At 44.2% G+C, this 21,227-nt stretch overlaps 1 protein-coding gene across 7 annotated transcripts in view; it reads left to right on the top strand.

Moving 5' to 3' along the window:
* DGKI (diacylglycerol kinase iota) overlaps window positions 1–21,227 on the top strand; it is a 248,841-nt gene that overhangs the window by 205,548 nt on the left and 22,066 nt on the right. For 5 of the 7 annotated variants that reach the window (XM_081878845.1, XM_081878847.1, XM_081878844.1 and 2 more), the window contains 3 exons: window positions 926–1,053; window positions 3,451–3,576; window positions 15,923–15,948. In XM_081878845.1, the coding sequence (XP_081734971.1) occupies window positions 926–1,053; window positions 3,451–3,576; window positions 15,923–15,948 (280 nt within the window). The remainder of the gene's footprint in view (window positions 1–925; window positions 1,054–3,450; window positions 3,577–15,922; window positions 15,949–21,227) is intronic. The other 2 variants (XM_081878848.1, XM_081878846.1) reach the window with 1 other exon arrangement.

Here is a 21,227-nt window from a genome sequence, read left to right as displayed (position 1 = left end):
CATGGAATCATAGAACTGTGGAGAGTTGGGAGGGACCCCAATAGTCATTCAGGAATCTCAGCTAAAGCATTTATGACAGGTGACCATCCAACCTCTGCTTAAAAACCTCCAAGGAAGGAGAGGCCACAACCTCCCAAGGGAGACTATTCCACTGTCAAGGAGCTCTTCCTGTCAGAAAGTTTTTCCCCCTGATGCTTCATTGGCATCTCCTTTCTTGTAACTTGAAGCCATTGGTTCAAGTCTTTCAATAAAAGCACCCAGCTTGTGGTAGTCAGTTGAAATCTCTGTGCATATTGACTCTTCCTTAAGGCCCGCCATTCACCATGCACAAGATCCAGGGGTGGGTTTTGTTGTTTGTTTTTGCATTATATGGTGTGTTGGGAAATGAAAGACATTTCTGGTGCCGCCCCCTTAATGGACTTCTTTGTGTGATGTTTGGACACACATGCTTGGTTATCGAAGGACATAAGAAGAGCCTGCTGGATCAGGCAAATGACCCATCAGGTCCAACATCCTGTTTTCACGGTATGGGAGCACTCTCTCCTTCCAGCAGTTTCCAGCAACTTGCATCCAAAAGCCTTACTGCTCCTGATCATGATGGCAGAGTGCAGCCAACATAGCTGAGCAATTGGACTTTTCCTCCATTAATTTGTCTAATCCTGTTTTAAAGCATTGGTGGCCATCACTGTTTCCTGTGGGAGCAAGTGCCGTCGTTTAATTATGCATTGCATGAATAAGTTTTTTCCTGTATTTTCTGTCTACAAGGAAAGCTTTTGTATGGGAAGGATTTTCAGTTCCTTTCCATGCAGTGGCCATGACCTGCTAATCATGGCGAACACTTTCTTTATGTCTAGAAATTGAGTTCCATTTAGTTCATTGTGCACAAACTATGGATTAACCATTCACTCTCATGCTGTTGCTGCAGGAACATTTGCACTTCGTGACTGAAATTTCGCAGGACGAGATTTTTATTCTGGACCCAGAAATGGTGGCAACGCAGCCTGCAGGGACACCTCCAGGAATGCCTGATCTGGTAGTAGAGCAGGCCTCTGGGTAAATTTCTTCTTCCCCCCCCCCCCAAGCCTGAAGTGGGATCTGGAAGTCTCTGTACATACCGTATCTTTCCTTTGTATAATGGGAGCTGCTCCAGAGGACAGTTTCATGCATTCACTGTTGTGAAGAGCACAAAAAGGGAGAAAATATTCATACAGGCTAAATTTCAAACCAGAGATGTGTGACTAATGTTTGCTCCTTTGAGAGATGCAAGGACTCAGCCTACATGGGACTTAGGCATCCTGCTTGCTTCAGGTTACCCAGATACCAGTCATTGGTCCTGATGGTTTTAACTGCCAGTGACTTCTGGGTATCTGAATTTTTGCTCCTCTGACTTAAACTAAATAAAGGAACATTAGCTTTGTGCAATTTTGTGCAAACTGCTTCAAAGAATTTAGAACCTGTTTGATTGGCACTACTTTCCTAAAGGCATCCTGGGAATTTATTTGTTTATTTTGCTTAGAGGTTTCTTCACCAAAAATGGTCACAGTTCAGAAAAAAAGAAGAAGGTACAATGAAACATCTGTCTTATCTATTTTAAACTGAAGATTGTTGTGCATTGTAAGAAATGCCTTTTAGATTTTCACAACAAATCTTAATTGCATTTCATCAGTGTTGTGTCTGAAATAGTCCGTGAGTGGCAATCCAGATGGCAGGAGTATCAGGAGTTCAGCAGAAGAGCCCTCTTGCAACCTTATAAGATTGGCAGGTGAAAATAATGGTTAAGGAAACATGCAAGAGTATGAGAAGAGTTGTGAATAATCAACTCTGCAGAGAAGCAAGGCATGGAATGATCCTCTTCTGGGAACAGTAATATGGATGAATCAGTCAGTTTCAGTTTGCCCCCACACCTGCAAAGGAGCCTCAGAGACAGTACTGGAATTAGAGTTATATTTATTCGAAATAGAACAAGTTGGAGAAGCGGCAGACCAACTTCAACCCAATTAACCCAGCTTCAACTAAATTCAAGAAGTACAGGCAGGTGAGGGTTTAACTCATTCTGGTAGGGAAGCATCTCTCAAGCCTTCCTGGGCACGTGTTCCAGCCTCAGACTGGAGCTCTCCAGCAAAGGATGTGGAGCAGTAAACAAACACCCTCCTTGCCAGGGTGCTGAGCAATCATCTAAGGTGCGCATGCCAGGCCTCAAGGATGCCTCCATGTCACCCCAAACACAAAGTACTGGCAGATCTTCGAAGGGTGTCCTCTACCCAATAACGCCTCATTTCCATCATTATCTCTTCACCCATTCTTTCCTTCCCTGTCCATGCTTCATGCTGCAACAGGCACCAACCACACCACTGCAGGAATGCTGAATGAACTGAACAATGTGAAGCAGGCAAAAGGCAGGCGGGTTCCTAGGCCAATCAGGCTGCACACACACACACACACACACACACACACACACACACACACACACACACCCCCCAATAAAATACTGTTCCTTCAACGGATGATTTGCTAATGCCCACATTGCACACAGGAAAAGAGGAAGCTTGCAAACCAGTAAAGAGGAAGAATTGGCTTATTAAACCCTCACTTTGCTGTCTCAGCATGTGATCCCCTCATCCTCTCCCTTTGGAAGCAACAAACTCCTGAGCTGTCTTCTGGAGCAGGGAAAGGGTGGGGAAAAATATGCACCTCCTTTAGAGGTGGGAGTGAAATTTTCTCAGTCTCTCATTTATCCCGTCTTCTGTTTGCCCCATGTCTGCTGCAGTTTGCAATTGCTGCTTGATTGTAAAACAAAGCAAAGCAAACTTAAAAGCAGTGCCTTAAAATGTCAGCATGTACTAAATTTTCCCCAATATACCAAGGTTGGCTTGCAACTTCACCTGTTAGGAAAATTCCCTAATTTATGTATTTTTGCATTCAGTTTACTGATTTGTGTGCACTAATACATTGGTACCTCTGGTTGCAAATGGGATCCGTTCTGGAGCCCCGTTCGCAACCTGAGCAGAATGCAACCTGCGTCTGTGCATGTGTGGGTCGCAATTTGCTGCTTCTGCGCATGCATGTGGTGTCATTTTGAGCGTCTGCACATGTGTGAGTGACGAAACCCAGAGGTAACCCTTTCCGGTACTTCCGGGTCGCCGCGGGACGCAACCTGAAAACGCTCAACCTGAAGCAAACACAATATGAGGTATGACTGTACACCCCCCCCCCCATAATACATTGTTTTTGGCATGAGCAGAGAACTTCAACATTTGGAGAAGCACGAATTTAGCCGTGTTTCAGTTAGCGTGTGGGTTCCTGAAGTGCTAATTAAGTAGGTTCACATTCGAAAAGGTGAACCAAGCAGCACTACCCCCCCCCCGCTCCCCACCCCACCCCACCCAAAAATAAAACGAAAACTCCCATCTGAGAATAATGGTGTTTTCCATTTGGAAATCTTTTTCTCAGAATATCAGATCGGTGGAATCCTGCTGTTCGAAAGCGCATGCTGAGCGACAGCGGCCTGGGGAAGATGTCCCCTCACTACGAGGTACCTGAGAAACAAAAGGAGGCCAGCAAGACGCACATGCTGCAGTAAGAGCCCTCTGCATTTCTCTGCTTGATGATGCATTGCTACCACCACCAAAGGCAATTTTACCTGCTCTTTTACAACGCGTTTTCGATACCCTGTTCTGATGTGCTCTGCATTCTCTGCTTTCTCTCAATCTGCCTCATACTTTTTCATCTTTTTTTTATTTTTTAAATCTACGTTGTGCACCCTTGATTCAAACTAAGCCAGGGCATATCTGAACTGCAAAGTCAAGGGAATGTTACAACATTTGAATGAGGAAGAAGAGAATGTACAAAGCTGCTTTATATATTGAGTCAGACCATTGGTGTATGTATGGCATGTTAGGTGAGGGGCAGTACCTCTGGTAGGGGACATGTCCCCCTTTGGTCCCCACCCTACACTCAGATCTCGCATGTGACAGCAGCCACGTCCCAGGAAACAGTTTGACTGGGTGGCTAAACCAGGCAAGGGTAGCTGATGGGTCTTAAACCTCAGTGAGTTAGGGACTTTGCGGATGAGACCAATAATAGGTTCAGTGGTCAGGAAGGCTGTTTCTGTACATTCTGCAGAGGGAAATGAGGGACAGATGGGGCTCATCAATTTGGGAAGGTATCCCACCCAGGAGAAGGAAAACTTTGGTGTTAAACCTCCACTGCTTTGCAGCTATGCTCAATTGGGATAAAGGCTTTGGGAACAAACCCTTCGGAATAACCTCTATCTGCTGCCTTGTGGGACACCTTTGGGAGAATGCATATACACATGCAGTTGTACCTTGGTTTTTGAACAGCTTAGTTCATGAACAACTTGGAACTCGAACGCCGCAAACCCAGAAGTAGGTCTTCCGGGTTGTGAACTTTGCCTCAAACACTGAACGTCCGGCGTGGCTTCCGATTGGCTGCAGGAAGTTCCTGCAGCCAATTGGAAGCCGCACCTTGGTTTCTGAATGGTTTGGAAGTCAAACGGACTTCTGGGAATGCACTCTGTTTGAAAACTAAGAGTACCACTGTACATAACTATATGCATGTGTGCGCGCGCGCGCGCGCACACACACACACACACACACTTGTCACAAGAAGCATTTTAGGTCTGCTTGAATTGGCCATGTCAGGTCTTTATGGTGCTCTCTGTGTACCTTGGAAATTTATTTTCGAAACACTCACCAGGCTGTCCTGACCTTTATTGGATCACGTGGGCAGAGCAGATCACAACTCCAAGACCCTGGGTGGGGGCCTCTGGAATGCCTGAGCTATAAATCTAAACAGCAACACTTTCAAATTCTAGGTGGCCATAAATGAAGCTTCTCTGAAGGGAAGACAAAAAGAGGGGGGAGGGGGGGAGAGAAAGAGAATATATTCCCTGACCCTTAGCTGCATTCCAGAGCAACTTGAATACAGTGGTACCTCAGGTTACATACGCTTTAGGTTACATACGCTTCAGGTCACAGACTCCGCTAACCTAGAAATATTACCTCGGGTTAAGAAATTTGCTTCAGGATGAGAACAGAAATCATGCTCTGGCGGCACGGCAGCAGCAGGAGGCCCCATTAGCTAAAGTGGTGCTTCAGGTTAAGAACAGTTTCAGGTTAAGAACAGACCTCCAGAACGAATTAAGTACTTATCCCGAGGTACCACTGTAATTGTAGGCTCATCCATGACAGTTTTTGTAACGGACAAGAAAGACAGGAGTGCACCCTGTGAAGAACAGCTAGTGATGGTTCTTAAGATGGTACATTAATCTAGAGTCCCAAATTTACTTGCATTTTCACCCCTTTTTTGGCCCATGTACATTCTTGCCCTCCTGGTTCAGAATTATAACATGGAGGCAGAAGAAGGAAGCACATAGAATGAAGGCAATTGCACAACACTCTCTTTCCTTCTGTTTGTCTTGCATCACAACTTCTGCACATTTTTTATTTGTAACCTTTAGCGCAATTTCATTTCCACCCCACCTTTCCTTCGGGGAGCTCAGATTGGCATCTGCATTCACCTCTCTGCATTGTGCTTCTTGTACACCATGTAGAGATGATTGCATTTCGGCAGCATGCAAACTGTTTAAGTAGCTTATAAATAAAATAAATCTGCAGAACACCCCTTTGAAGTTGGCTAGGTTGAGAAGATCATGGGGATTTGAACTCTGACCCTAGTCTGACTGTCTAGAATCTGACCACAGCACCAGATTACCTCTTCAGCACCTTTTAAATTTATTGCTTTATTTGGCAAATTTTAGAACGGACTGGTGGTTTATTCACATATACAAGAAAAAAATGTTCCTTCTCTCCTATGCGGTCAGACTTTGTTTCCCCAAGAGCTAGACTTGCAATTCACTTTTGTGACAGCCACATTTACACGATGCAGGTCTTGATCTTGAGACACATGGGAGTTTTTCTAATTTATATTTGGTGTACAATTTATACATTTTTTTTTGTCTAAACTGATTGCTGAAATTGACTAGATTTTTTAAAATAGAAGGTATGCAAGACTCTTGGCTAGTGGTTAAGAGCAGTAGTCTTGTAATCTGGGGAACCGGGTTCGAGTCTCCGCTCCTCCACATGCAGCTGCTGGGTGACCTTGGGCCAGTCACACTTCTTTGAAGTCTCTCAGCCCCACTTACCTCACAGAGTGTTTGTTGTGGGGGAGGAAGGGAAAGGAGAATGTTAGCCACTTTGAGACTCCTGAAGGGGAGTGAAAGGCGGGATATCAAATCCAAACTCTTCTTCTCTTCTTCTTCTTCTGATTTAAGCATCCTTTCTTCTCCTCTTGATAGTGATGTAGAACTGTGGTAAATGAGGATTGAAATATGTGAGGACTGGGGCAGGATTCTCACACCTTTGTTCCCTCAGCACATCTCCTGCATCTGCCACCAGGGACAGTGGCTCTGAAAGGTGTCAGCAGTAGCCTGGGCAGGAAGTCCTGGCCTATGAAGGACTTAACATATGACTGCCAAAGTTGGCTGCCATTGAGAAGACAGGAGGCAGTGTAGTAGTTAGAGGGTTGGACCAGAGTTCAAGTCTCCACTGGGTGATCTTGAGTCACTAACTCACAGCCTAACCTATCTCACAGTGTTGTTTTTGTGGGTTATAAGTGTCAATAATTAGTAAGTAAGAGCATACCCTCCAACATTTTTCTGATGAAAATGGGTACATCCCATTCCATAATGATAATTTTACTATTTATATGTCACACAATTTATTGGGTTTCCCCAGCACTCTGGGCAGCTTTAAACATATACAATAACATAATAAAACATTAAACGCACCGAAAAACTTCCCTAAACAGAATTGCCTTCAAATGGCTCAGGGGTCGAATAACTCCATATTTTCCCAACATTTCTCCAATGAAAATAGGGACTTCTTAGGGAAAAGCGGGACATTCTGGGATTAAATCAGAAACAGGGACAGCTTCTCTAAATCAGGGATGTCTCTGGAAATAGGGACAATTGTAGGGTCTGTAAGAGTGGTCATTGGAACATCAGATGAATGAGGGAAAACTTAAGTATACCCAAGTAACGTGTGTCTGTTTTACTGTATTTTAAATATATTCCAAACTATCACGAGAACTTTGGTTAGCAGGCTGGGTATAAATACTGAAAGTGAACAAATTAATATGCTAGCAAGAGACTTGTTGAGCAACAGCAATGGCAGCTTTGCCACATGTGTGCTCCTTGCGATCTAAATTCGAAACATGCCAGTTTGGTTGTGTGAATGGGATCAGGATGCAGCCATATGCCTGACATCTGGGAAGGACCCCTCCAGCCAAACTGAGTTTGCCTAATTTCAACTGATGTTGGGCTGCTTGTCATTTTCTGCCATCGTCCTTGGGCAGAAACACCAAACCAAAATTCTGTCTGCATAAATTAAACCAAGGCGAATGACATTTTCCTTGCATTTGGCCCTCTCGCCCTCCTGGTGTTTGAGGACAGGGGTAGATGGCACACAGCTGCTTCTGGTGAGAACAGGAACATTTTCGGGTGCTGTCCAGATGTGGTGGTAAAAAAAGAGTATACTATAAAGGTTGAATTGCTGCCATCCACTCCCATTCCTATTCTCAGTGAATAATGTTTTTTATATAATTCAAATTCCCTGAAGTGGAAGCAAGATTGCTCTTTCCCCCTCCTCCGAATCTTGGAAGCAGAGACTCTTAATTATGTTTTTGTAGCATCTCTGCACCTGACGCACCGTGGAGGAAATTTGCCCTGCTGACAAATTGCTCTGGCAGGTAGTGACACACAAAATGCACCCACATGCCAGGAGCTTACAAATTGGCATCTTCCAAACAAGCTTGCTGTTGACTAGCGCCACCTCCATTCCTTTCCTTTCCCCCTTCCCTCCTTCCGTCTCTGAAATGAACAACTAAGCTCCTAACCTTTCTTTGGGACTGATTTCAAGCAGATTGGCTAAGAACATCACTGGTCCTGGCGCAAAAATGTTTTGCTGCAATTTAGATTTTAAATGCTCTTTGAATATTGCCAGCGACTAAAGCAAAGGCAAACAAAAAAACATTTTGACAGTGAAGTATAAGACTTCAAAAAATGTTGGAATACATTTTAGGATACAAACTCGATGTTGGCAGTTAAGATAGACATATGATGCCTTTCCCATTCCTCACCATAATGTGAATTATTTTCTCCCCTCCATCCAGGTCTGGGTAGTTGCCTTCACCAGATAAGAATAGGTGGTTTCTTCAAAAGCCTTCGCAGACTTCACTCACAATATATTTTTCTTTCTTTCTTTCTTTCTTTCTTTCTTTCTTTCTTTCTTTCTTTCTTTCTTTCTTTCCCCTTTTCTGTTTATTATTCTGTTCAAGTGAAATGGTCAGAGAGAAATAAAGGAAAAGAGCGAACAAATTTCAGGGTCATAAACATTTGTGCAATGAGTTTCTGTCTGAATAATGAAGAGGGAAAAAGACCCGTGGGAATCTGATCTCTGTGGAGTTCTTCTCACAACTCTGATCTGGGGTAAAATTCAAAGTTCTGGCTTTGAAAGAAACAAATGGCTTGGGTCTAGGATACCTCAGAGATGGGCATAGCATCTACTTTGCATGCAGAAGATTCCAGATTCAAACCACCACCACCCACATCTCCATTTTGGACTTAGGACTATTTGCCCCATCTGAAACTCCAAAAAACTGCTGTCAGTCAGTGTGAACTGGTTTTCCTCATCCTTGGGTCTTCAGATGTTGCTGGACTACAACTCCCATCATTCCTGACCATTGGTATTGCTAACCGGAGATGATGGGAGTTGGGGGTCCAACATATGGGGACCCAGTGTTGAGGGAGGCTGAAGTAAGTAATTTTTTTTTTTGTTTATTTAGTTCATAAATTTTATTTCATTTTTTCATAAATTTTATTTCATTTTTAAAAACCTCAAAGCAGGTTACAAAAAATAAATCAGCAAAATCAAGAAACAACAACCATACTTGAGTATCTGGATCATAGAATCTAAAAGTTGGAAGGGACCCGCAAAGGTCTTCTAGGACCCACGTACCTATGGGACTGCCTCTCCTGGTATGCCCTGCAGAGGACCTTAAAGTCCACAAATGACAACATTTTGGAGGTCCCAGGTCGCAAGGTGGTTAGATTGGTCTCAACTAGGGCCAGGGCCTTTTCAGTACTGGCCCCGACTTGGTGGAACGCTCTGTCACAAGAGACTAGGGCCCTGCGGGACTTGACATCTTTCCGCAGGGCCTGCAAGACAGAACTGTTCTGCCTGGCCTTTGGTTTGGACTCAGTCTGACCCTTATGTTTTCCCCTCCCCTTACAGTTTTGATCTATGGGCTGCTTTTAAAATGAGGCTGCATTTAAAATTGCATTTTAACCTGTATTTAAAATTGGTTTCTCCCCCCCCCCCTTATGTTTTTATTGTAATTTTACTGGTGTTAGCCACCCTGAGCCCGGCTCTGGCGGGGGAGGGCGGGGGTATAAATTATTATTATTATTATTATTATTATTATTATTATTATTATTATTATTATTATCCAACCCTCTGCAATGCAAGAATCTCAGCTAAAGCATCCAACTGCTGCTTAAAAACCTCCAGTGAAGGAGAGTCCACAACCTCCTGAGGGAGTCTGTTCCACTGTCAAACAGTTCTTACTGTCAGAAAGTTTTTCTGTATGTTTAGTCCTTTCTTTTAACTTGAAGCCATTGGTTCAAGTTCTACCTTCCAGAACAGGAAAAAACAAGCAGACTTGCTTGAAGTACAAAACAGAATCCTGACTGACTGCTGCGACAGAAAACTGGGGGTGTGGGATAGTGGGACTGAAATGGAGTATATTTAATAGGAGCTCTCCACGCTCCTATTTTGCTGTATGACCCACTTGATCGCACTTAACTCTTTCACTTCTCAGCCTTGGATTCCTTTTTCAATCACCAAGTCCCCTTTCCTGTTGGTTAGTTAAGTTTCAAGAGAAACCCTCTAATACTTGCTTAGTTATTTTACATATTTCTCATATGGCTGTTGTCCAGAATAGTTGGATTTTGGGGCACTCCCACCACACCCCAGAATTGGCACTACTAAACATCTTCCAAGACAACAATGCCCATTTATACCACAAAGAACTCATAACCCACCTACTTTCAGCAGCCAGAAACACCATAACCAGACACTGGAGAGACCTGTCAGGAGTAAGCACAGACCAATGGTAGAAAAATTAACCAATAAATTGAAACTGACATGGGGACAAACAGAAGAAGACAATGACAAAAATCCACCAACAGCATACAAATCAGTATGGCTAACCTGATCCAAAATTCCCACCCACCCAACTCACACATGAAAACAAAGATCACCACAGCCAGTGACAAACAAACAACCACACCCTAGGCCAACCCCAACCTCTCTCACCACCAAAGGAACACAAGTGAATAGCAGAGAACCTGCGCAAGCGACACTGACACAAACCCCCACATATATTAAGTAAAATAGAAACATTGCCACCCAACCCCACCTCCACTCACCTTTCCCCCCTCCACCTCTTTCCCCCTTTTCTTCCTAATGTCTCAACAAATGAAACTGATCTGTAAAAAATGTTATTTGGAGGTGAAAGAGAGAGAGAGAGAGAGAGAGAGAGAGAGAGAGAGAGAGAGAGAGAGAGATTGCACATACTTTTGTAAACCAAGAAAATCTTTAATAAAAATACATTAAAAAAGAGAAACCCTCTAGGTGGCAGTAGAACATTCAGGATAGCAGCTTGTATAATCGCTTTCTGAACTTGGCTGAAACTTTGCAGCAGACAGAAGTGGCAATAATAATAATAATCTTGAACCAATGGTGGATATAACCCGAGCTGCAGAGGGGCAGAGGTACCACCAGAACTGCTACCCATCCTTTTAAAGATTTTGGATGTTACATAATCAGGATTCTAAATTGTGCAGGGACCCTGCCCTACCATGGAAATCTGCCCACTAAAGAAGTTCACCCTCAATCCACTGGAAGGTGGCAGAGTTAGGCCACCAGGAATGTGACAAATGAGACAGGGCCAATGAGTCTAACCCTGCCTGCCTGCCTGCCAGGGAAAAGCACGGGTCGGGAGGCTGAACAGGACTAGTACAATGCTGAGATTTTAAAAAATGCACCAGACTATTAACAAGAATGGTTGAATGTGCAGATGGAGACTAGGAATGGGAATTTAATGAGATTCTCAAACTCATAGATCCACAGAGATCTCTTTCTAATTCCCATCTTACTGCTTAAATTTGACGAGAAGCAAGATTCCCCATCCCTTGGTTCTGCTAATTATTCTTGTGCAATATTTTACGCACAATTATATATCCAGTACACTCATACAATATTGTTGCTTTCCTAAAGTAATCTTCACATTGACAGGAACCTGCAGCAATATGTATATATGTGTGGAAATGCAAATGCAAATGCAAATGCAGCCAACCGAGTTCTACTCAGAGTAAACCCATTGGAATAAGCAAGCCTAAGTTAGCCATGTCCATTTATTTTTCATTAGATCTGCAATGTGTTGAATTTAGTTGGATGCATCCCATAGTTGTAGAAGTATACTGCAGAAATATAGCACCGTTTGGGATATGGGCCTTTAAAGGTACTATACATATAGTAAAGGGACCCCTGACCATTAGGTCCAGTTGTGGCCGACTCTGGGGAATAAAATAAAATGGATTTGGGAGAGGGAACTATGCAGGCATCAGGGACCAGCAGGACTCTGAGGGATGTGTAGAGAGGCCAAGGGAGCCTGAGGAATATCTAGAGGAAGGGGTCAGCAATTTGTGTGGTTCTGTGCCACCCACAAGGCAAGGGTCAGGGCTCTGCGAAGAGGAATAATAATAATATTTATACGCCACCCATCTGGCTGGGTTTCCCCAGTGACTCTGGGTGGCTCCATAGTAAAAACACTACAAAACATCAAACATAAAAAACTTCCCTAATCTGAAGGGCTGCCTTCAGATGTCTTCTAAAAGTCAGATAGTTGTTGATTTCCTTGACATCTGATGGGAAGGCGTTCCACAGGGCGGGTGCCACTACCGAGAAGGCCCTCTGCCTGGTTCCCTGTAACCTCACTTCTCACAGGGAGGGAACCAACAGAAGGCCCTCGGTGCTGGACCTCAGTGTCTGGGTTGAACAATGGGGGTGGAGATGCTCCTTCAGGTATACTGGGCGAGGCCGTTTAGGAAGACTCAGGACTGTCAGAGCCAGGGGAGGCCTTTTTAAAAATAATAATAATAAAAAGAATGCATCCTGAAGAACTGGACTTAGATTGGAAAAGAACTAGGGAAACCAGAATTGACAGATTCGCCTGTCCTATGCTGGAGACAGATGCTCTGCTGCTATTTGTTTTTGAACGTCTGAAGGACTGCTGCTTTTTTTCGGGGGGGGGGCAGATTTTATTGTTTCAAAACCCTAAAATACATCTTTAAGTGAACATGTGCATGTGAAAACAAAATGGGGGTAAACTGCATACCATTAGATATGAAACCTCTCTCAAACCACTTTAATGGACTGGATGTATATAACCTTTAAAAAATAGCTTTCATGTTCTATCCATTGCAGAGGAACAACTAGTGAGTTCATTGGAACCAGAGAGAGAGAGAGAGAGAGAGAGAGAGAGAGAGAGAGGTGTTTTGTTTTTAAAAGAGAAACAACATTCAGCCCCCTCTTTTTTTCTTGGCCAGCTAACTGGCAGAAGTGCTTATCAGAAGGAGTTAGTGGGTATGTGTAAAATGAATTATTCGAGTGGCAAAGAAGAGAAAGGCCATAAAACTCCATGGCAGTGCTATAAAAGTATTGTTGTTCAGCCTTTTAGATTCTTAAAGGCTTTTCTTTCAGATGTTGTGGGTGGCAGAGGGTTTCAGTTGCAGGGTTATTGGTAAAAATAGCTGCTTTACATCGGCTTGACGTTTCTCTGGAGGCTTTTGTCTTTATGAATAATACACCCGGTTGCCGGAATTTCTGTAGACTGTGCCTGGAGGAGGCTGGTTGAATTTCCATGAAACCTCAAATCCCATAGACTGAGCTCACAAGGTTGCAAATCCCTTCCTTCCCATACAAAGGCATGCCTACACTGCCACCTTCCTCAAGCGACAAGCCTCCAGCAGACTGAAAACACCAGGAATAGTCTGACTGGCACAGAGTATTCCTTTAATGCTAAGCTCCCTTGGCCACTGTTGGCCTTCAGTCAATGGGCCTTAGGAAGAAGGCACAAAGCCCCAGGTCCATTCTGCACAGACAACGTGCTTTTTATTGCTGACCTATGCTTGACTTTGGCTTTTGACAGCACCTTGCATTGGGCCCAGATAGGGTTGCCATATGTCCTCTTTTTCCAGGACATGTCCTGTTTTCATGGGTAGAGTCGTCATAGTGATCCAGAGTTAAAAATAGATGTTGACAAATGTGTCCTCTTTTCTCTCTCTTCAAAATATGGCAAACCAAGCTTAGAAAGAAGCTGGTAGTCATGTCTTTGGACTGGTCTGGGTTAACAAAGAAAAGGAGCCAAGCCTTCTACCATTTTCTACTGACTCCTGCTTGCTCCATTTAAAAAAAAAATATTTTTTTTGACAAAGTAATAATAATAAATGAAATAAGAATAAAAATATGCATCCCACCCCGAGACCACCCCATTGCAACTATCCAACCTGCCAAAATTTCAACACCTCTTGCGATCGTTTGACCCTTTTCCATTTCAACAGTACAAATTCTACAAACAATTTTCATATCTCCTCAAAATCATTCCCCATCTTACCGCTTGCCCCATTTTAGGTTTGAGTTTTTCCATTTTCCAACTCAAGCCTCACATTTTAGTGACCCCCACCTGGAGATCCAGCTGTCAATACCTTCTCTCTCCCCCCCTCCCTACCCTGTAGTTTTGCATCCATCTTATGCCTTATCCTTGGCCTGGTCCCAACAGGTGCATACCATAATAGCAGGAGTATAAACTTTATAATTTTCTTAGCAGCACTTGCCATGGTGATTTCCCTCCTCCTCGTCGTCTTTTGGTCTTTTCAGATGCAGAGCTAATTACCTCTACCTGTCTTGCTGTGATAGAAATGCTAGCGAGACAAAAAGGATGCTAAAGTAAATGCTCAGTTATGGCTGCAAAATGGATTATTGTATGCTGTTCCCTTCTGGATCCCGGTAATTGCAATTGCCGTCGGATAGCTGTCCCTTCTGCTGTTGAATGGCTACAAGGGGCACTAAACTGTAGGGGGCTGGTGGAAAAGTTGTTCTCATAAGCACTTGTGTAACATGCTTCCCCCTTTGCCTGCTTCTCCCAGGGAACACAGTTAAAGGAACGGTAGAGGTGGGGCTTTAACAAAAACAAGTCTCCAGCTGACTTGGTACCTATTCCTCCCCACAGAAAACGGTAGCTAATAGTAGCTTCATGGGAGGGGAATTAAACTGAGAAAACAGGGTAAGGAATCTGTACACCTCCCAGTGTTTTGGGGCTGATTGGAGCTGTAGCCCAGCAACACCTTGATGACCACAGGTCTCAGGTAGACCTGACTCGGGTGGCGCTCTGGTCTAAACCACTGAGCCTCTTGGGCTTGCTGATCAGAAGTTCGGCAGTTTGAATCTGCACGATGGTGGTGAGCTCTCGTTGTTCTGTCCCAGCTCCTGCCAAACTAGCAGTTCGAAAGCACACCAGTGCAAGTAGATAAATAGGTATCGCTGTGGCGGGAAGGTAAACGGTGTTTCCATGCACTCTGGTTTCTGTCACGGTGTTCTGTTGCTCCAGAAGCAGTTTAGTCATGCTGGCCACATGACCCGGAAAGCTGTCTGCGGACAAACGCCAGCTCCCTTGGCCTGAAAACGAGATGAGCGCCGCAACCCCATAGTTGCCTTGGACTGGATTTAACCATCCAGGGATCCTTTACTTTTTTTACCTCAGATAGAGGTCTTTCCCATCACCTGCTTCCTGGTGCTTTTAGACTGGATTTTCCAAGGACTGACCCTGAGACCTTTAGGAGGAAAAGCATGTTCTCCCGGAGCATGACTGGCATTATGGGGCAGGTGCTGCAGAGTTGCCCTCCTGACAGCATAATCAATGCTGCTTAGCTGGGGAAAGGCAGTGTAGCTTTGTTACAGGGGCACACTGTTGGAGCCAATCCAGTACTCCAAGCAATACACCTAAGAAACACTTCCCTTACTGCTGCCCTGCCTTTTCCACTGAGCTACCATTCTTCTCCCTGATCATGTCTGTGATGCATGCCAGCAGTTACTTTGAAGAAAAAAGTGAAGTGTTGGAAAATCTGGCCGCAGAACGTTCGCTCTGCATTCAGCTTGGCTACGAAATATCAGTGGAGCCACTGCTGGATTTTGATGGACCTTTGGTTATCAATTCACCTCTGACCTGATCCACCGAAGCAATTTCCCCCCTGTTATTTTCTTTCTCTGACTTGAGACTGCTGAAGACAGAAACTGACTGCACACATGAGGTTGAGATAATGGGTGGCAATAGCTTGTTCCTTGGGGAGGCAGAGATTTCAGGGCAGGTCTTAAAGAGCAGTAACCAGGCTCATTATTGGGGGGCAGCAGGAAGACCCAGGGGAAGAGAGACAGCAGCAGTTTATCCCTCCAGCTGTACCTGTTTACGAGGCACCCTTCATTCTTCTCCTTATATTTTCAAATAATAATAATAAAGTACTCCTTTTTCCAAAATCACAGTGACGCAGAACTAGGTGGATGTTTCATGAGGCTCATTCTGATGCAAAGACGGAATGAAGTGGAATCTGAATTTCAGCAATTGTTAGGAGCTGAACATAAAATAACCTGTAGAAGTATTTAGCATCAGCCAAACTCTGCTTTACTAAGTGCTGCCGCAGAAATCCCTGAAAGTGCACTGAATTTTATTTGTTGTCTTTTCATCTTACCAAAAAAAGACTGATGGGTCTTTGTTGGTTTACTTCCAGGTCTCCGGTTTCTTCAGAAGATCAAGGTGAGAATCTATTTTATTTGTTTGCGTGTTGTGGTTAATTGTCCTATTGCAAACTCAGCTTGATAAATATGAATTTTGCTCAGGTTAATTGGATGAGAAATGATCTAGATTCTTCACCACTGCTAGCCCTTGGTCTGAGTGGGAAAAGTTGGGTGAGCATAATATTTGGCATTTGTTTACCTAGGATATTCAGAAGTGATTTCCACTAATCCACACAATGCCTTGTAAGGCAGGGATGAGCATACTTCAGGTGTCTAAGATCTATTTGGTTTGTTTAGTAAATCCTCAGTGTCTCTACAAACCAGAACCAGGTGCAAAAGACATAGGACTTTACCTGAGCTTTCTGCTCATGCAGTGAGACTTCATTCTCTCCTCTCTGGAGCAGATTTTGAGGGTGTATGGGGAGCTGCAGGCAAGAGGGGAAAAGCAGTAAGTTTTCCCCTGCATGCATACATCTCTGGTGCAAATGGAATGGCAGCACTGGATACAGCCCATGCAGTTAGAATTAAAAAACAGGTTGCCTCTGAGCTCATTCTCACTGAAATACTGGGCAAATAAAGATAGATGTTTGGCTCTTGGGAATGGAACAACAAGGACACACCCATTGGCCTGATTACAGGTAGGTAGCTGTGTTGGTCTGCCATAGTCAAAATAAAAAAATTCCTTCCAGTAGCACCTTAGAGACCAACTAAGTTTGTTATTGGTATGAGCTTTCGTGTGCATGCACACTTCTTCAGATACTTCAGATTCTTCATTGGCCTGAATAACTCATGACTGCCTGTTCCAACAAACAGCAGACTCCCATGTTTGTTTTCGTCCTGCTGTCTTGGACCCTTTAACACAAGGGTGGGGGAACCTGTCTTCCTTCATCCTCATCCCCGCCAGCATGGTCAGAGATGATGGTAGTTGGAGTCAGCAACACCTGGAGGACCACAGGCTCTTCTCCCTGCTTTAGCCAACACTGGGGCTTTCTGTATGGTTTCCTCCTGTTGCAAGACTGAACCCAAGGTCCGCTAATAAGATGGGAAATCATAACTGATACTGCACAGGTAGCAATGTGTTCATTTCAATGCGTCTTGCACAGGAGAAGCTCTTGATGAGCTGTGGCCCAGTTTCTGAGTAGAGAAAGTTCTTCTTCCTTCCAGTCTTTGAAATGTCATTTCACAATGTCAAGAGAGCACACGCTATTCCCTCCCGTTTGGCCACGGCTGAGTGATATGTTTATTATGTTGCATTTGATCCTTGCCAAAACCTGACTCCGTTGCCTCTTATTCCCATGCTTCAGAGGAAACATTACATTTTAATAGGTTGTCCTGGGTACCAGTATCATGCTATTTGTCAATGGGCAGTGATTTATTAGCCGGGCTTATAGGTTTTCTTTACATTATCGTATTACTCTGTCATTTTATCTATTAATTGAGTGTCAGGCAGCATATGAAGTGCTTCCTTATGGATCTTCTTGGCTTTAATCTCCAGTATCTGCCCCTACCATCTCCCTTTCCTTTCTGCCTTCCCTGTTTCCCTCCTTTGCACAAATTCCTCTCATGTTCCATTTACCACCTGTGCCTCTGTGACAGGGGACCAGCTCTACAGTTTGATCAATATCCCTAACCACTCCAGAACCATAAAAGCATTTATGAGCTTACTTTGAAATGGAGAATCAAAGCCGCAAGCACTCTTCACCTATCATACCAAGGACATTAAAAGCTTCTGTTTAATGACAGTGAAATAGCTGATTGAGAAATGTATTACAGGGTAGAAGAATGGTTACAGGCGAGAGCCTTTTATGATGCAGCAGGGTCAGAACATTTAGTTCCGATGCTTGTAAATACTGTCTGTCATCCACCAGGAGAGGAATCGCCTTGGAACTTAGCTCTGCCTAGACTTTGCCCCAATGCCGCAGTGATGGCATCACTTGGCAAAAGGGGGCTGGTTGTAGCAGTCCTACGTGTTTCCCCAGCTGTCCCCTCCAGCAAAGCCGCAGACTTGGATGGGCAAAGCATTTTGCTGCTCCTCTGTACTCCAAGGTCAAACCCTGTGGGGATGATGCTCCCTGGTTCCTCGCTATGCTAGCCTGAAGCAGCCTGATGTGCTCCCTGGGTTGTGTTTTCTCAGGCTTAGTGATGATATGCAATCAAGAAATACAAAAGATTTATTTCTGCCATCGCTCATTGCATTCCCTTCTCCTTGGGGAAAGGTCATAGCAGGGCAGACTTTGGTAATCTTTCATGATGCGGTTCCCTGCATGAGGTCAATGTTTGGCGTCCCTCAATGGATCTTCTCAATTATGGATCTTCTCAGTTTTGCATCCCTGCAGCTCGGCACCCTGCGTAGCAGAACCGCTCACACCACCCTAAATCTGGCACTGGTCATAGCTCAGTGGCACAACATCTGCTTTGCATGCAGAGGGTCCTAGGTCAATCCCCAGCATCTCCAGGTACGATGGGAAAGACTTCTATCAGAAACCCTGGCTGTGAAGAACCCTCAGCTAGGTGGACCAATAGGACCACTCAGGGAATGGCATCTTCCTTTGTTCTTAAATGGTCATCCCAGCAAGCTGAGGCTTTGTCTTGGCTTATGGAATAGTTGGGTTTTTTGGGGGATTCATGGCTCCCCAGATCTCTGTTGGGGGTATGGCAGACAGGAGCAGAGCATTGCTGGTTAGTCCAAGAATGTAAGAACACCCATTTTCAGTCCAAAGCTGGTCTAGCATTTTGTTTCCAATAGTAGCTAGTGAGATGTCTCTCGAAAGCATTAGCGCATGGGTAGGCAAACTAAGCCCGGGGGCTGGATCCGGCCCAATCGCCTTCTAAATCCAGTCTGCGGATGGTCCAGGAATCAGTGTGTTTTTACATGAGTAGAATGTGTCCTTTTATTTAAAATGCATCTCTGGGTTATTATATCTCTGGGAATTCCTATGGGGCATAGGAATTTGTTCATCCCCCCCAAAAAAAATATAGCCTGGCCCCCCACAAGGTCTGAGGGACAGTGGACCAGTCCCCTGCTGAAAAAGTTTGCTGACCACTGCATTAACACATGAGGCCACTGCTCTCCTGAAGCTGAGCAGGTCTGGTCAGCACCAGAATGGGAAACCGTCAGGGAATCCCAGGTATGCTGCCTTGCGTTGCATAATTCCAGGAGTCTTTTTCCTACTTGGAGGTACCAGCGATGGAACCCAGGATCCTCTTCATGCAAAGCAGATGCCCCACTGCTGAGCTGTGCCCCTTCCCCTATAGTTGCAAGCTTTAATGCGCAGATGAAACCATTGAAACTTGAGTTGACTGAGCAGTGAATATGAATCTTAATCAGAAAGGCAAACTTTAATTGTTTCTAGACTGCATTTATAACTCATGTTGCACCAGGCACTTAACAACAAAGCTTGAACGCCACATTTTAATTAGTGTGGCTGAGACTTCAGGGCACTCTTTCTCCTTTCTTTTCGGGACTTATTTTGGTTTGGATACATTACTCTTACAGGGAACTTAAGAAAAAAGCAACACTCAAGGCAATCTCTGAGACAATGAAAACCATAGGGACCCCAGTGTGGTTTGGTTTTAAAATCCTCCTTAAAGGCCAGGCAAAGAGGAGAATTTTCTTATGATCCTTTTTCTCAGAAACATCAACATTTTGAGGCTTCTCCCCAACCCGCCCCCTGCCCCCCCTTGTTTTTTGGAGGTGGCAAGGAAAAGGGCCTGCCCCCCCCCCCCGCTCCCGCTTTTGCTTCTAATATGGAAAAAGTAATAAAATATTAAACATGAGGTTGTTTTTTTCTAGTATTGCATTGTAGTTTCTTCCTCCCCCCTTTTTTTACTGAAAAAGTTACAAACCGAACATCTCCCTCCCCCCCCCCACTTTTTGTCAGCCCAAAGGCATTGTTCAGATGTAAACCATGATAGCAAAGTTTGTGAAAGCACTGAAGTGGAGATAGACTGAAAGTTGCCAATATCAATATGAAGGAGAATGTTAACACAGCCATATATTACGGAATGAGGCAGGTACAGTTTGTCCTGTAGAGTCCTCGTTCCTGTGCTGGATGAATGACTAGCAGTTAACCATAAAGGTCTCTCTCTCTCTCTCTCTCTCTCTCTCTCTCTCTCTCTCTCTCTCTCTCTCTCTCCCTCCAGCCACACAAAGTTTTTGCATCAGTTTTTCAGAAGTATTTTAAATTGTTGTTAAAAGCAGGCTTGTTGGTGTTTTGTTTTGTTTTGTTTTTTAAAAATTGTTAATTTAATTTTTTTATTTTGTTTGTAAATCACTTTGCCTTTTCAAAAATATAAAATCAAATAAAGAGGCATGTAAATTTTATGAAATAAATAAAATGTTGGCCTGGGTATATTACAGACATTGCAATGGAGTTGAATTTGTAAGATTAGCAAGAGGAAGGTCCCAAAGGTCTGCGATCCTTAGCCACTTTGCTGCGTGGCCTTTCACATCAAATCAGTGCCCTCAAACTTCTCAGCAGACAACTCTATGGGGCAAGTCTTTCATCCTGCAGTTTGTACAAGTCAAGCCACGCAGCCCTGACTAGGATTTACTTTAGCCGTCAGAACTGATAGCTGACTTGCATTCAGGCTACAGCTTCCCCTTGTCAGAGGCATTGAAGAAAAAAAAAAAGACAAGACAAACCTATTGCATGGACTGCAATTCCCGTAGGGGCTTTGCTGACAAAGAAACAAGTGTCAAACTCTTGGTTAAAGCAAGGGCTGCCCTGTGGGATGTGTGGGAATTCTGAACAGGTGAGTGAAGTGCCACACAGCCCAAGGGAGCCAGTGAGAGAAGCTGAACGGGACAGGCAGATGGTTTGTGGCTTATTTTCTGAGCCTCCTTCACAGCAAAATCTGCAATTCTGGGAAGAACGATGCAGGGTCAGGCGAATCTGAAAGTGTTGAATGGCAATCTGTTTCCAATTCTACTTGAAGACAGTGCCTCTTCCCAGTTTTTGTCTTATTCTGTGATGCCGGAATATGGGTTATAATTCTGATCCTACGTTCTTATATGGCACTCGTGGGAGACAGCCTGGTAAATTCAGGTTGTGCAGTTGTAGTTGATGGGGAGATCTTGCGCAAGAAACCTGCTCCCCCCAAAGATCTGATCTTTTGCGATAAGGAAAGTGATGGGAAAAGGCACTGAGAAGTGTGGGGTGATATTTGCTTTGATGCAACCCTATCTTCACAAACAAATCGGGATGAATGCTCATTAAATAGTCAGTGCCATTTTATTTCTCTGCTAACAGATCAGGATGAATGCTTAATAAACAGGACATCTGGAGGTGCCAGGCT

Source organism: Podarcis erhardii, assembly GCF_964252035.2.
Source record: "Podarcis erhardii genome assembly, chromosome: 10".
Lineage (NCBI taxonomy): Eukaryota > Metazoa > Chordata > Lepidosauria > Squamata > Lacertidae > Podarcis > Podarcis erhardii.
Note: the sequence above shows the minus strand (reverse complement) of the source record. Positions and strands in the feature narration are given on the sequence as shown.